Source organism: Lutra lutra, chromosome 7 (genome assembly GCF_902655055.1).
Source record: "Lutra lutra chromosome 7, mLutLut1.2, whole genome shotgun sequence".
NCBI classification, from domain to species: domain Eukaryota; kingdom Metazoa; phylum Chordata; class Mammalia; order Carnivora; family Mustelidae; genus Lutra; species Lutra lutra.
This window is the reverse complement of record NC_062284.1, coordinates 81,103,115-81,119,120: the sequence shown is the minus strand read 5'-3', so window position 1 is coordinate 81,119,120 and position 16,006 is coordinate 81,103,115. Positions and strand designations below refer to the sequence as shown.

The window sequence follows — 16,006 nt, the reverse complement described above, 5'->3', positions numbered from 1 at the left end:
GAGTATCAACTTTAGAGAAATTTTGGTAAGTACAGCAAACATTTATTGAGCTTTATGGAGACCTTTTTGGTAGAGGCAATGTGAGATGGTCGTTGGAGATTTACCCAAAGAAATGGGACTTGGCTTTTGCTTACAGTACCATTTGTTGCAGGTACTGAGGAAGATGTGAGTAATAAGAGTAGTAAGTGATAAGACTAGACATACCATCAGAGTTCTCTGGGAATATAGATAATTTAACAGTTAACTGGGGTGCAGAGTTCGAGAAATTTTATGCAGAAGTGAGATTTAAATTGGGGTTTAAAGGATACTTGGGGATTTTGTAGGCAGACAGATTGGAAGGATCTTGGGTCTTTTGGGTGGTTTGTTGCTTCATATTGTTTAGGTCTCAGTTCAGATGTTCCATCCACTGATGTTTTTGTTCATCTAATTTAAATTATCCCTGGGATACCTTTTGCATAAATTATGATGTTTTAATGTCTTTACCGAGCTTTCAGTGTCTGAAATCTTGCTCTTCTTTGACTTTTGTTTGTTTTATTGTCTGTCTCCCCTCAAAAGTGAACTCCTTGAGAGTTGGCCTGTGTACAGCTATATTTTTGCAAAGATAAAGAGGTATAGAACAGGGCTTGATATTCAGTAGGTCCTTAGTAGATATTTAGAGCATGATTGAGTAAGTGTGTTTTGTTAGCAGTTGTAAGTATTTTAATATTAATGGAGTGTGTTTGGATTAATGGGATATATTTGGATAGCTCAAAGAACAATGTTAAAAGGTAGAGGAGGCGTTTGAAGGCCTCTGTGACCAGTGCTAATGAGCCATACTCCATAGTTGAAGAAGGGTCATTACATACCTGTGAGGATATTTGTCACAGTTGATTTTGTGATTTATGAAGATTCCATTGGCAGCCCAGTTGAGAAAAGTACCAGAGAAGACCACGAATGAAAACTACATAGGTTCATTGCAAGATGAACTTCAAAAACAGTTGCTGGGGGACTGGATTTGTGGGAATAAATTCAAAAGATTGAGAGATGGGTTGTATAGGGATTAGTGACCAGTTAGTTGTGAGAGGTGAAGGAAAGGAATAGGTGAAGAATGAGTACTGAATTTTTGAGTGATTGAGAATTTGATTTTGGATAATTTAAGTTAAGGAGGTCTTTAGAACAAGTAGATTTATAAGATTCAAGTGCCTAGAAGTTGACATTAAAGTGCAGGCAGACTGTTTTAAGTAGGAGAAAGTGTCAGTAAAATAATTCACTGTGACTTGGTTTTTATTCTTCTCTAAATAGGTACAGAGGTGTAGGTATGAGTGGCCCCCTCCTTTTTTTAAACAAAACTTAGAATTATCTTGAGAAGTCAGCAAGTTCAATTTTGAACAAGATAATTTGGCCTGAATGTTTTAGAGGACTAGCTGTCATGCCAATAAAAGAATCCTGATATATTTGGAGTAGAACTGCTTCATGATAAGGTCATCAGAAAATTGTAAAAGTATGCCACCATATAACAGATTCCTTATTAGATGGTTCTTTCTTTCTTTCTTTTTTTTTTTTTTTAATTTATTTATTTGAGAGAGTATGTGCATAAGCAAGCAAGGGGAGGGGCAGAGGGAGAGAGAGGGGCGTGCGGGGGGAAGAGATTCTCAGGCAGGCTCCCTCCTAAGTACAGAGCCTGACTCAGGGCTCCAGCCCTTGACCCCGGGCTCATGACCTGAGCTGAAACCAAGATTCAGACACTTAGCTGTCTGAGCCACCTGGGTTCCCCTCGATTGTTCTTTTCTTTTCTTTTCTTTTCTTTTTTTTTTCCGATGGTTATTTTCTATCACTCTTTTAAATGTTTCAGGATTGGGGATTGGAATTTTGGAATTAAGGTAATTTTTTTCTCTTTTGTTAATTTGTGTTTCCTAAAGTTTCTACAATAACCATATGGTACTTGTAAAATGAATAGATAGATAGATAGATAGATAAATGTATGTATCTTTGTATGTTTCAGGATTGTCTAAATATAATTTTAGTTTTAGTACATTCGATGCTGAATTCTCCAGGTAATAGTTATACACATTTAATTGTGGCAAGTAAGACAGCATAAGCTTTAGTTAAGAGCTCAGACTCTAGAGTTATTGCAGAGTGGCTACTTCCTAAATATGTGGCCATGAAAAAGGTACTTAACTTCTTTTATCTTAATTGGTTTCTCCTAAAGTGAAGATAATTACATTGAATTCTCTTTAGGTTTGAGAATAAAAATTAGGTATGTATTGAGGTATGTATTGAGTTTATTAGGTATGTATTGAGTGTTGGCATAGTTACGCCTAATATTTTAGAGGTATCGGCTCAGGTCATGATTGTGGGATCCTGGAGTTGACCCCCACATCAGATTCCCTACTCTTTCGCCTACCATATTCTATAACATATTTGAATTTATAATCAAATGCTTTTTCACTTGAAGAACATATAGTGTTATGAATTTCAGCTAAAGAGAGTTGGGATATACATCAAGTAGGGACCACATGCTGTAAAAATTCATGTGTCACCTGCCTTTCTTGAACTTTAGTAGGAGTTTTGCTTCTCCATCCTTGTGGAAGTTACCGCAAAGTTAACGATATCTATAGCTCAGTGCCTAGGATATTGTTATATGCTCAGAAAATACGTGTTAAATGAACTGCTATCTTTTATGTGATAGACCAATTTCTTTTGAGTCTATTATAATTTAAATGTATGTAAGATACTTGTTTATTTTATTTTAAAAGAATAGGTTCCTTGTTATAAAACTGAGGTTAGTTTGTATGACTTTGTTGAGTATCTATGTTCTAAACAAAGCAGTGGGTGAGTATAGAAAGAAAAAGAGCCATGCCAAATTGTTCACGGTGGAAGTATTTAGGAAGTATTTAGGGACGTGGGATTACTAGGATCTCTTACTTTCCATTTGTATGAGAACATAGTTACATATATTTCTTTTTGTATACATTTATTCAGTTTACTTTTTAACAGCCTGTGTAAAACTTACCATTGGATATTTTTGTTTTCTTTAATGTATAATTGCATTTTGTTTTAGGTTCTTTTCCTGGCTTCCTAAAATTCTTTTACTTATTTATTTTTTTAAGGAAGGCAAGTCTTGCTCTGATTCGAAAAATGATTCATTTTTGCTCTGAAGCGCTCTTAAAAGAAGTTTGTGATTCTGATGTTGGTCACAATTTGCCTACAGTACTAGTGGAAATCACTGCAACTGTCCTTGATCAAGAGGTCAGATTTTTATCTTTTTTGAAACTCTGGTAGCTTTAATTCCCTTTAGACAATGGTTAGTAAAATAATTTAATTTTTGTCCCTAATTTCAGTAAATCATTTTGTTTATGAAATTACTGCATTTGTCTACTTCAGGCAGTTAAATTTATTTTTATCGTTTTTCCTTAATTGCCTTTTTGTTTTCCCCCAGGATGATGATGATGGCCACTTGCTGGCTTTGCAAATCATAAGAGATTTGGTAGATAAAGGTGGTGATATTTTTTTGGATCAGCTAGCCAGACTTGGTGTAATTAGCAAAGTGTCAACTTTGGCAGGACCTTCCTCTGATGATGAGAATGAAGAGGAATCAAAACCAGAAAAAGTGAGTGATGTTGTTTGCAGTTTTATCAGGAGTAGAGTTTTTTAGAGGAAATCTAGTTATAATTTACGATGACTTTTGATAAAATAATGGCAGTATGAGGTAGTACTAGAATTTTTATAAAATTTGGTTATTTTTATTTTAAGATTTTATTTTTTTATTTTGGAGAAAGAATGTGATCAGGGGAAGAGGCAGAGGAAGAAGAGAGAAAAATATGAAGCTGACTCTGTGCTGAGTGTGGAGCCTGATACGGGGCTCAATCCTACAATCCCGAGATCATGATCCAAACCAAAACCAAGAGTTGGATGCTGAACCAGCTAATCCATGCAGGCACCCCCAAAATTTGGTTATTTTTAGAAAGTTTATTGATAAAATATAAAACTTACAGAAAAATTGCAAATAGAGTATCAGAGTGTTCTTTTTAAATTCACTAATTATTGACATTTTGCTCCATTTACTTTATTTACACAGACACTGTGTGTGTGTACATTTAAGAAATATTATTTGAGGGACGCCTGGGTGGCTCAGTGGGTTAAAGCCTCTGCCTTCGGCTCAGGTCATGATCTCAGGGTCCTGGGATCGAGCCCCGCATAGGGCTCTCTGCTCAGCAGGGAGCCTGCTTCCTCCTCCCTCTCTCTCTGCCTGCCTCTCTGACTACTTGTGATCTCTGCCTGTCAAATAAATAAATAAAATCTTTAAAAAAAAAAAAAGAAATATTATTTGAAGGGCATCTGGCTGGCTCACTTGGTAGTGCATACAACTTTTGAGCTTGGAGTTGTGAATTTGAGCCCCATATTCGTTGTAGAGATTACTTAAAAGTAGAATATTGTAAGAAGTACCTGGGTGGCTCAATGTACCTTTGAGCTTTTTCCTCACGGTTGTGAGTTCAGGCTCTATGTTGGGCTCCACACTGGTCCTAGAGCCTACTTAAAGAAAAAAAAATTATTATTATTTTAATGATTGTATTTATTTGCCAGAGAGAGAGAGCACAGGCAGGGGGACCGGCAGGCAGAGGTATTAGCAGGCTCCCTGGGAGCCCGCCCGATGTGGGACCTGATCCCAGGATCTTGGGACCATAACCCAAGCTAAAGGTAGACACCCAACTGACGGAGCCATCCAGGTGCTCGCAAAATATTATTTGAATATTATTTGAGAAGATGGGTACATAGTGCCCCTTTTAACAACCTAAAACTTCACCAAAAAAACAGGACATTCTCTTGTATAATACTGGTTAGTTATCAAAGTCAGGAAATTTATATTTATTTATTTACTAATAACTAACTAAGTAAATAGATTTTATTTATTTGACAGAGAGAGACAGTGAGAACAGGAGCGTAAGCAGGAAGAGTAGAAAAGGGAGAAGCAGGCTTCCTGCCAAGCAGGGAGCCCAATGTGTGGCTCGATTGCAGACCTTGGGATCGTGACCTGAGCCGAAGGCAGATGCTTAATGACTGAGCTACCAGGCGCCCCTATTTATTTATTTTTAAAGATTTTATTCATTTGAGAGAGAGAGAATGCTCGAGTATGAGCAGAAGGGAATGGCAGAGGGAGAGGGAGAAGCAGATTCTCTACTGAGCAGGGAGCCTGATTGGAGGTTCAATCCCAAAACCCTTAGAACTTGACCTGAGCCAAAGGCAGATGCCACACAGATGGCTGAAGCCACACAGGTGTCCCGAAGATGATCTCTTTAAACACTGATGCTTGAACAAGTGGGTACATACAGATATAAAAAAGAAATTTTGATTATGCCATAGGTACCACATACAAAATTAATAGAAAATGAATCACAGACTGGAATGTATGGTCATATAAAACTTAAAGAGGGAAAGGAAGAAAATCTTACTGACCTTAATCATGACAAAGATTTCTTAAATAGGACATTAAAAACATATAATGTAGGGGTGCCTGGCTGGCTCAGCTGGAAGAGTATCCAGTTTTGATCTCAGGGTTGTGAATTCAAGCCCCACATTGGGTATAAAGATTACTTAAAAATAATTAAATAAAAAGGTCATACTATACAAGAGAAAAATAAATCGGTAAATTTTCCTTTATCAAAAGTAATCTTCTGTTCTTAAAGATACCTTGTTTAGAAAACGGAAAGACGGTTTCTTGTGTGGCTCATTGGTTGAGTGTCCGATTCTTGATTTTGTCTCAAGTCATGATCTCAGAGTCATGGGGTCAAGCGCCATGTTGGGCTCCATGCTCAGCATGGAGTCTGCTTGAGATGCTCTCTCTCCCTCTCCTTTTGCCCCTCTTTGCTGTACTATAATATACATACATGCATACATACATACATACATACATACATAGCTTAAAAAGAAAATGAAAAGACAACCCAGAAGATACTCTTTGTCTGAAAATATTTTATTTGGCCTTCATTTTTTATGGATATTTTCAGTGCCTGCAAGGACTTTTGGCTGATCATTTTCTAGCACTTTTAGAGATGGTCCATTGTCACCTGATGTATATAGTCTCCATTGAGAAATTCGCTTTATTTCTCATCTTAGTTCTTTGGTACATAACATATATATATATATTTTTTTAAGATTTATTTATTTGAGAGAGAGAGTGTGAGTGAGAGAGAGCACAAGCATGGGGGAGGGTCACAGGGAGAGGGAGAATCAGGCTCCCTGCTGAGCAGGGAGCCCCATGTGGGGCTCAATCCCAGGACCCTGGGATCATGACCTGAGCTGAAGGCAGTCACTTAACCAACTGAGACACCCCGTTGCCCCAACTTAACATCTCTTCTAACAACATTTTTTCTTCCTCTGGCTATTCTTATAATTTTAAGCAGTTTGACTTTGCTCTGCTTTGTTGTGCTTGGTGTACTTGTGTAAATATGCACGTGTGAGTGTCCATCCCTGCTCAGGGTTTAATTTTCTTTGATCTGTGGGATTAAAATTTTTATCAAATTTGAAACTTTTCAGCATTTGAAATGCAACTGTCTGACCACCTTGTGTGATCTCTGGGAATTATCCAGCTTAATAATTTTCCATTTGTTCTTTGCCTATCCATTATGGAGTGTCACCCTAGAAATGAGTGGTCCGGTACTCGTTAGAGACTCATGGTGACCACTTTGCCGATTTCTAAAAGTCTTTTGACTTGGCTCCCTAATCCTGAACTCATCGTCCATATGTTCTGTTTGCTTTAGCCTCTTCAAACACATATCTCTATTTCTTGAAGTCATACTGCTCGACTCTCTTTGTGTTTCTTCTTAGCCAGAAATTTTTGTCTGGAACTAAGGGGCTTAACTTGTTTTTTTCTGTTTTCTGGGGGATCATGGTCTTATATTGCATATTGCCCAGTGTTTGAGACACTTTTTCACGTATTTTGACTAGCTTTTTGTTGTTTACAGTGCGTAAAGAAGTCTTGGTGCTTGTTAACTCATTGCGGCTTAGAGCAAAGTAGTTAGAGAAATTTATAATCCGTACTTTACAATCTCATTTTAGTGTTATAAGCTAACTATTTCAGTTTTTTATGTTCACAAAAATATGTAAAAAAATTTTTTAAGTGTAACAAGTTTTTTTGAAGTTTAAAAGTGCTTTACCCAGGGGTACCTGGGTGGCTCAGTCAGTTAAGCACCTGCCTTGGTCTCAGGTCTTGATCTCGGGGTCTTGGGTTCGAGCCCTGTTTTGGGCTCCCTCCCACTCATGCTCTCTCTGTCTCAAATAAGTAAATAAAATCTTGAAAAAAAAAAGTGCTTTACCACATACACATGTATGTACACAAATACCAAGTTCACATGCGGTTATGATGAATATTCTTAATATTTAAATGTTGTCAACACAATAAAATTTTTCAGGATGTCAGGCTAAGAAAACAGTGTTTACAAATTGCTTTTTCTTTTAAGCATGCTCAAAAATCTTTTTTTTTTTTTTTTAAGATTAAAAAAGAAAAATTGAGACACAGGGGGACACCTGGGTGGCTCAGTTGGTTAAGCGGCTGTCTTTGGTTCAGGTCATGATCCCAGTGTCCTGGGATTGAGTCCCACATCGGGCTCCTTGCTCAGCAGGGAGCCTGCTTCTCCCTCTGCCTATCTCTGCCACTCTGTCTGCCTGTGCTCATTCTCTCTGACAAATAAATAAAATCTTAAAAAAAAAATTTTGAGACACAGAGACAGCATAAGTGGGGACGATAATTAGATAGTTTTGTGTAGACCAAATCCATTGGTCTTCTCTATCAGTACACCTGGAAATGTTGTAACTTAGGTCGTTATTTATATGACTTTTTTTTGTTTTTAAGATTTCCTTTATTTATTAGAGTAAGAGAGAGGACGAGCCGGGGGTGGGGGGCAGGGGAGAGAAGCAGGCTCAATCCCAGGACTCTGGGATCAGGAACTGAGCAGAAGGCAGATGCTTAACTGATTGAGCTACCCAGGTGCCCCTATTTATGTAACTTTCTTGACATTTTTAGGACTTGTAAGATTTAGCTATAGGTAATTAGTTGAATCAAAATACATACTAAACTGCAGGCAACTGAATATGTTAAGTTCAGAATGGTTTAGTTCTACATTTGATACATAGACATATTTTTAAAAACCTGTGAGTATTTGATACAGATATTGTTTTCCTTGTTTCACTGAATAATTTTACACATTTAGGAAGATGAACCACAGGAGGATGCTAAAGAATTGCAGCAAGGTAAACCATATCATTGGAGAGACTGGTCAATCATTAGGGGAAGGGACTGTTTATATATATGGAGTGATGCAGCAGCCTTGGAATTATCTAATGGCAGTAATGGATGGTTCAGATTTATCTTGGATGGAAAACTAGCCACCATGTATTCAAGTGGTAGTCCTGAAGGTGGATCGGATAGTTCAGGTAATGTTTTATTTCTTCTAAAATGTTTTATTAGTTTCTGTAATTTTGATGGTTTGTTTTTATGCTGATAATTTTGCTAGCATTGTCATAGAAATAGCACATTTTTGATGATCATAGGCCAATTTATTTAATATCAACATAGAAAAACTGTTCTACCATGAAAGCATTTAAGAAATGCCTTTTTATTGTATGAGACAAGGAATAGCACTGTACGTACTTTTACTCTCTCTAATGTTAGGTAAAACTACCTCTTACCATGTAATGATGAATTGTATGTATGTGAAGCAACCTCAAGTAGTATCTTTTCCAAAAGCCTTATATTTTAAAAAATTATGCCTATAGGAGTGCTTTATGCCTGAAACCAGTGGGAATATACCAAAGAATAAAACTCTGCTAATTAAGTTTTTTATATAAAACAGATATTCCAATGGTAGTTTAAAAAAAAGAATATTTGAAAAGAATGAGGTTTTAAAATAATCATTTTGTCTTTATAGAAAGCAGAAGTGAATTCTTAGAGAAGTTACAAAGAGCTCGAGGCCAAGTAAAGCCATCTACTTCAAGTCAGCCTATACTCTCAGCACCAGGACCCACTAAACTCACTGTAGGAAATTGGTCACTAACTTGTTTGAAAGAAGGAGAAATTGCTATTCATAACTCAGATGGTCAGCAAGCAACAATACTGAAAGAAGATTTACCTGGTTTTGTATTTGAATCGAATAGGGGAACCAAACATTCATTTACTGCAGAAACTTCTCTGGGTAAGTTAAGTTGTATAGAATATATAAGTTTAACACATAAAAATAAATGAGTATCTTAAATTGCAGTGAAATAAATTCTGTGAAATGTCCTTTTTTTTTTTTTAAAGGTTCAGAATTTGTGACTGGTTGGACTGGTAAAAGAGGCAGAAAATTGAAATCTAAATTAGAAAAAACAAAGCAAAAGGTATATTTGTGAGATTTTCTTTTTCTTTTTTTTTGTCACTTATACTGACTTGGTAAGGTTTCATTGGTATATTGCAAGCATTTAAAAAATTGGGCCATATAACACAAGTTACCCTAATCTAACATATTTTGTTTTTCTTTTTCTGTGCTCATTATTTTATGTTCCACAATACATACACATTTCCTTATAATATTAAAACAAAATTTGTAAGACAATAAACTTTAAATTTTTGACTTGTTAATGTCACAAAAACTTTGAACTCATGCTTTAATTATTATTACAGTGGGGTTGAAAACATTTTATTTTACAATCCTGATTTAATACTTCGTGATAAAGCAATTTGAATGTCTGGTTCTAGATTCATATATTTTGATGCTTAGTTTAAACGTCATCTTAGGTGTAATAATTGTTTCAAAAAGATATAGGAGCAAGTGTTTACCGACTCCCATCTTCAAAATAACAATAATAATTTTTAAATTTTATCCATTAAGTATGCTTCCCCCCCTACCCAACCCCCATACATAAGGCTACATAACACTTGGACTGGCTCAGTAGAGAGAGCATGCAACTCTTGATTTTGGAGATTTAAGTCCAAGCCCCACATTGGATATGGAGATTACATAAAAATATAAGCCAGTATATTTCCATCTTTATTATATCAATTCTTGCTTTTTATTTTTCATTTTTAAAAGAGACAGTAATCTCATAATTAGATTCTGTATTTTCTGATGGCAGAAATTTTTATTTTACCTACAATGATATAGAATAGTTTTTTCATACAGTATATGAAGAATGCCTTTAGATGTTTTGAATTGGGGTCTTACTGTGTTTCTTATGGCTTTGGCCATAGAAATAGTAGTTATAGGTTTTATTTGGAGCAGTTATACATAAATGTTTATGTCTCCATTTCTGCTTGTTAATGTGTTGGGCTATCCTAAAGATACTTCCAGAAGCTAGACCTTGGAAAGAAACACTTTCATTTCTTTAGATACATATATATTATCTCTATAGCTATATATATGACTTTGTGATTGCTTCTTTGTTTTTAAAAAGAGTGTGAGGTCAGAAGTTTTTTCTAATTCAGGGTATCTTAAGGGCATTTGAGGAAGAAATATCTCAATTGAAGATAGCTATTAGATGCTAAAAGGAATTTGAACTAAATATAGTCCATTTTTGTTATTCATAATAGTTCTGTTATGTAAAGCTTCTGTGAATACTGAACTACTGCTCTTAGGGGAAACACAGGGTTAGGTTCTTTTGAGGCTCTGGTCACATTTTTGTAACTGATCCATACCTAACCTTATTTTATGTGTCTTTCTGTTTAAAGATACCATCTTTAATGTATATTACTGACTTCTTAACACTGAACTTGGAGCCATTAACACCCTCATGCCTGAATGAAGTTTACCTAACACACATTTTCTCCTTAAGACATGTGTCATGCCTTCTTGTGCTTAGAAACACTGGGCAGCACTTCAGTACTATGTATGGTGGCCATTTTAAACAGTGAAAGCACCAGTAAAACCACAGAAATGTTAAAAACATGGCACAAAATACAGTGTGGAAAGAGGACACTTGTTCGTAAAGAGCTAATACAAATATGACGCTTGGTTAAAGGTAGAGTTCGCCTTGTTTGACCTCACCTGAGAACATGCGCATGAGGCACCTCTCAAGTTTTTGTTGCACTGTGTATGTCCACAAGTGACTGTGAGAGCACTCTAAGTATTGATTTGGAGATTATAGATTTTAGTGAGTAGTTGAACTCATAAATATAGAATTCTCAAATAATGAGGATCAACTGTAATTTTTTTTAAAGATTTTATTTATTTATTTGACAGAGATCACAAGTAGGCAGAGAGGCAGGCAGAGAGAGAGGAAGGGAAGCAGGCTCCCTGCTGAGCAGAGAGCCCAATGCGGTACTCGATCCCAGGACCCTGAGATCATGACCTAAGCCGAAGGCAGTGGCTTAACCCACTGAGCCACCCAGGCGCCCCTCAACTGTAATTTTTTATAAACTTACCACTGAGCTATCTCAGGAATTTCTTGTGATTCCTGATAGGTTGTATTAACCAACCAAATTCAGAGTCATTGGGAACTGAAATTTCACAATACAGAAGAAAAGTAAGAAGTAGAATAAATTAAGGAGAACTAGTCTCAGTCCTTTACTTTCATATTCTTAAAGAATATATGATTATTGACTTCGTTTCTTAAAGTGGATAGTAACCTATTGACCATGTGGCTATTCTTTGGGTATGGAAATAGTACATATCAAAATATACTGATTTTAGGTAGAAGTAATTTTAACTATTCATTTTAACCTTCATTTTTCTTATTAATACTGTTTTACAAAGGGGTAGTGTCTTAAGTGTTGTCTAATATTCAGAGCTTACTTTCCTCCTAATTCTGAAAGGCATACCAAAATAGAATGAAAAAGTACTATTAATTCATTTCAGGAGTCAATTTTTTTCTATTACGTTAGAATTATGCTAGGTTAGTTTTTTAAATGAAATTACATAAGTCCAAAATTTACATTATTTAAGCAGATATTTTTAAAGACTGTATGTACTTAATTTTATCAGACCCAAACCTGGGACACATTAATTTATTTTTAATTTTAATTTTAATTTTAGTTTTTTTTCAAGTTCCAAAAAGGCTTTATTACATACAGAGTGGGAGGGGTTCAGTCCTTCTTGGCTACCTCTTCACTCATGGCTGCCAGGACATTGCTCAGCTCCTTTCTCTTCCTCTTGGCATGGATGTGTGTCCCTACTCTTTTCTTGATGACCTTGAGGGAACAGTTGTCCTTGGAGACTTTGAACAGCTCCATAGCATACTGCTGGTATGGGACGAAGCTGTGTACCTCTCAGATCCTGTCTTGCATGAACTTGGTGTGCTTGGTGAGGTGCCCATGGCGGTAGCTGTGCATGCCCATGTTCTTCGTCACCTTGTGGTCCTTTTGAGGCGCATGGTGGTAGAGTAGTGCAGAGTCATGGCTCCTTTTCCTCCATGGCTCCAGTGGCGGAAAGGCTCAAATAACATTAATTTAAGTGAAAGGTGGCTAGTACCCAAACCAACTGTGGTCATTATTCCTTATGATTAAATATATAAATCTATAGAGTGTTATTTATACTTGGAATAATATAAATAGGAAAAAGAGTAAAACCTAAAGCACAGGGGCGCCTGGGTGGCTCAGTCAGCTAAGTGTCTGTTTTCGGCGTAGGTCATAATCTTGGGGTCCTGGAATCGAGCCCCGCTTCAGGCTCCCTGCCCAACGGGGAGTCTGCTCCTCCATTTGCCTCTGCCCTTCCCCCCACTCGTGTGCTCTTTCTCTCCCCGCCATAAGTAAATAAAATCTTAAAAAAAAACCCCAAAACCTAAAGTACACCCCTAAAGCAAAACCTAAAGTAAAGAGAAAAGAATAAAACCTAAATTACACCCCTAAAGTCTAAAACCTAAAGTTGAACCCTATTAAAAGGTTCAGCTTCAGGGGAGTTCCTTTCTGTATACAAGATGGAAGGCTGGTAATTCATGGAACATTGAATAAAGCCAAGTAGGTCTTTAAGTAAGTTTTTTTTTTTTTTTTTTTTTTTTTTTTTTTAAGTAAGTTTTAAGGAAAAGTTAAAAAGATTCAACTTTGGTTGATTGAGCTATAGGTGGCTTAAATTTTTTTTTTTTTTTTTTTGCTTATTTATATTTTCTAATTGGTTCACCATAATTAGGTTACTTTATTTAAAAAAAGCAAAATTAATTTTTTACAAGTTGTTAAAGTTTATTTAAATGAAATAAGCCCTCTTTGGCTTATGAATACAAAGTTTAAACAACCAAAAATTAAGGTTATGAGTTATTTTATTTGATATTGCTTAAATCTACTAGAGTACTTTTTCACCTGTTAGAACCTTTGACATATATGAGTAGAAGTAGTAGCATTTCTTGGATGTTGGTAATGAAACAAAAAATTTAAAAGTTTCACATTTAGGGTGCCTGGGTGGTTCAGTGGGTTAAGCTGCTGCCTTCAGCTCAGGTCATGATCTCAGGGTCCTGGGATCGAGTCCCACATCAGGCTCCCTGCTCAGCAGGGAGCCTGCTTCCCTCTCTCTCTCTCTCTGCCTGCCTCTCTGTCTACTTGTGATCTCTCTCTGTCAAATAAATAAATAAAATCTTTTAAAAAAAAAAAGTTTCACATTTATATGTAGGTAGAAGAGATTTGTTCAAACTGTGAGAATTCATATTTGCAATTTTAATTTGGTAGGTACGAACTATGGCTCGAGATTTATATGATGACCACTTTAAAGCTGTGGAAAGCATGCCTCGTGGAGTAGTGGTAACACTCAGAAACATAGCAACTCAGTTAGAGTCATCTTGGGAACTTCATACAAATAGACAAGTATGTTATTCAGCTTCTTGGTTTTATGACACACATTGATCTTTGTTTAGTTTTTCCCCCTTTACCCTTATATTCTGGGTATTGTTTAGGGGTCAGCAAATTACCACCCATGGGCTAAATTAGGCCTGCCAACTATTTTTATATGGCTTTGTAAGAATGGTTTTTATATTTTTAAATGGTTGAAAACAAATCAGAAGTAAGAGTAGTTATTTTCTGATACATGAAAATGTAATGATAGTGTCCAAAAGTAGTTTTATTGCTCACAGCCATACTCACTCTTTTACCTGTTGTCTGTGACTGCTTTGGTTGTGTGGCTGCAGGGCAGAGTTGAATAGGTGTGACAGAGGCCATATAGCCTGTAAAGCCCAAAATACTTCTAATTGTCCCTTTATAAAATGTTTTGTGCACTGGGCGCCTGGTGACTCAGTCGGTTATGCGTCCTGACTCTTGATTTTGGTTCAGGTCATGATCTCAGGGTTGTGAGATTGAGCCCTGTATTGGCCTCTGTGCTCAGCCTGGAGCCTGCTTAAGATTTTCTCTTTCCCTCTCCCTCTGCCCCTCTTCACGGCTGCCCTCTCTTAAAAAGAATTGTTTTCTGACCCTGGCAGAGATATAATTTACATTAATAATTTGAACTCCCTATTCTTATTTAATATCTGACTTATTTTCTTGATAATTGATGTGATAAATTAAGTATATTAAGACCTGTTTTTTGGTCATTTTTGTCTTCATTAAAATTTTTTTTTTTTTTTAGTGTATTGAAAGTGAGAACACTTGGAGAGATTTAATGAAGACAGCCTTAGAAAATCTAATTGTACTTTTGAAAGATGAAAACACAATTTCACCATATGAAATGTGTAGTAGTGGATTGGTGCAAGCACTGCTTACTGTTTTAAACAATGTAAGTTTACGAAATAATACAAAACAGACTATAATAGTTCTAACAATTATTTGTAGCTACATTTTTGGCAGAGCATTTGTTTTGTCAAGAAATATTTAGAAACTGAGGTAATAAATGTTAATACTTATAATTTCTCTGGCCTTTCCTTTATGTTGTATCATTAGTTTGAGCCAGTTGAATTCATTAATTGAGTCTATTTTGATTTTTTCAGTTTTTGTTTTGTCAAGAAATGTTTGTTTTGTTTCTTTTGTCAAGAAATTTTTTGTTGTATTTGTTTTGTCAAGAAATATTTAAAAACTGAGGTAATAAATGTTAATATTATAATTTCTCTGGCCTTTTCTTTATGTTATATCATTAGTTTGAGCCAGTTGAATTCAATAATTGAGTCTATTTAGATTTTTGAGTTTCCCAATTACAATTTATTCTAGATTTTTTTGACAAAACACTTACTTTGGCCTAAGTTTTAACATTATTCACTGCTCTGACCTTAAGACCTTAAATTATATGCATAAAATTAATTTATGAGCCATGACTGTTTAGGAAGTTACTGTGACTATTTGACAAGTATTTGCTAATAACCTTCTGTTTCTTGTCAACTTAGTCTACCTTTAGTATCTCTTAATTGTGATGAAAATCTTTATTTTAATGAATCATACCATATATACTTATTATATATATATACTTATTATAACCAATTCTAACAAAAGTATAAAAAGTGAAAGTTTTCTTCTATTTTAGTTCTACTTCCCACTTTAATTTTTGCTCTTACTGTATGTGGTAATAAACTCTTAAAATTCACTTTGACTTCTGTAAGTTGTGTATTCACTTCATCACTTCATTCACTTCAGTTTTACCATTTGCATAATTTCCATTATGAAACTTATATTCACATTATATATCTTAGTGATATTTGTGAAATCATTGTTTTGGTGTACTAGTTATATTTTTCCTAATACTATTGAAATGGAAAATGTTCATTTGAAAATAATCTGATACCACCTTGCATACTACACTTTGGGTAAAGCTGACTAGCACATTCTATACAGGAAGTAAAAAAAAAAAAAAAAAAAGAAAAGTCTATGTTAGCTGTGGTCTACTAGTTATATAGTAAAAAGAATTTTAATTGAAAGAAAAGAATGATTTCACTTAGATTATATTGGTAATATTTTATAATATATTAATATTTATCTTTGTAGTGTGTTTGATTTTGGTAACAGCCTTAAAATGTTTTTTTTGGGTACCTTTTTAATTTTTTTTAGAGCGTGGATTTAGATATGAAACAAGATTGTAGTCAACTGGTAGAAAGAATAAATGTTTTCAAAACAGCTTTTAGTGAAAATGAAGATGATGAAAGGTAAATCACTAAATTT

At 35.3% G+C, this 16,006-nt stretch overlaps 1 protein-coding gene across 7 annotated transcripts in view; it reads left to right on the top strand.

Moving 5' to 3' along the window:
• HECTD1 (HECT domain E3 ubiquitin protein ligase 1) overlaps positions 1–16,006 on the top strand; it is a 95,133-nt gene that overhangs the window by 40,865 nt on the left and 38,262 nt on the right. For all 7 annotated transcript variants that reach the window (XM_047737922.1, XM_047737920.1, XM_047737919.1 and 4 more), the window contains 8 exons: positions 3,090–3,228; positions 3,419–3,589; positions 8,187–8,409; positions 8,904–9,167; positions 9,275–9,351; positions 13,601–13,735; positions 14,490–14,636; positions 15,896–15,990. In XM_047737922.1, the coding sequence (XP_047593878.1) occupies positions 3,090–3,228; positions 3,419–3,589; positions 8,187–8,409; positions 8,904–9,167; positions 9,275–9,351; positions 13,601–13,735; positions 14,490–14,636; positions 15,896–15,990 (1,251 nt within the window). The remainder of the gene's footprint in view (positions 1–3,089; positions 3,229–3,418; positions 3,590–8,186; positions 8,410–8,903; positions 9,168–9,274; positions 9,352–13,600; positions 13,736–14,489; positions 14,637–15,895; positions 15,991–16,006) is intronic.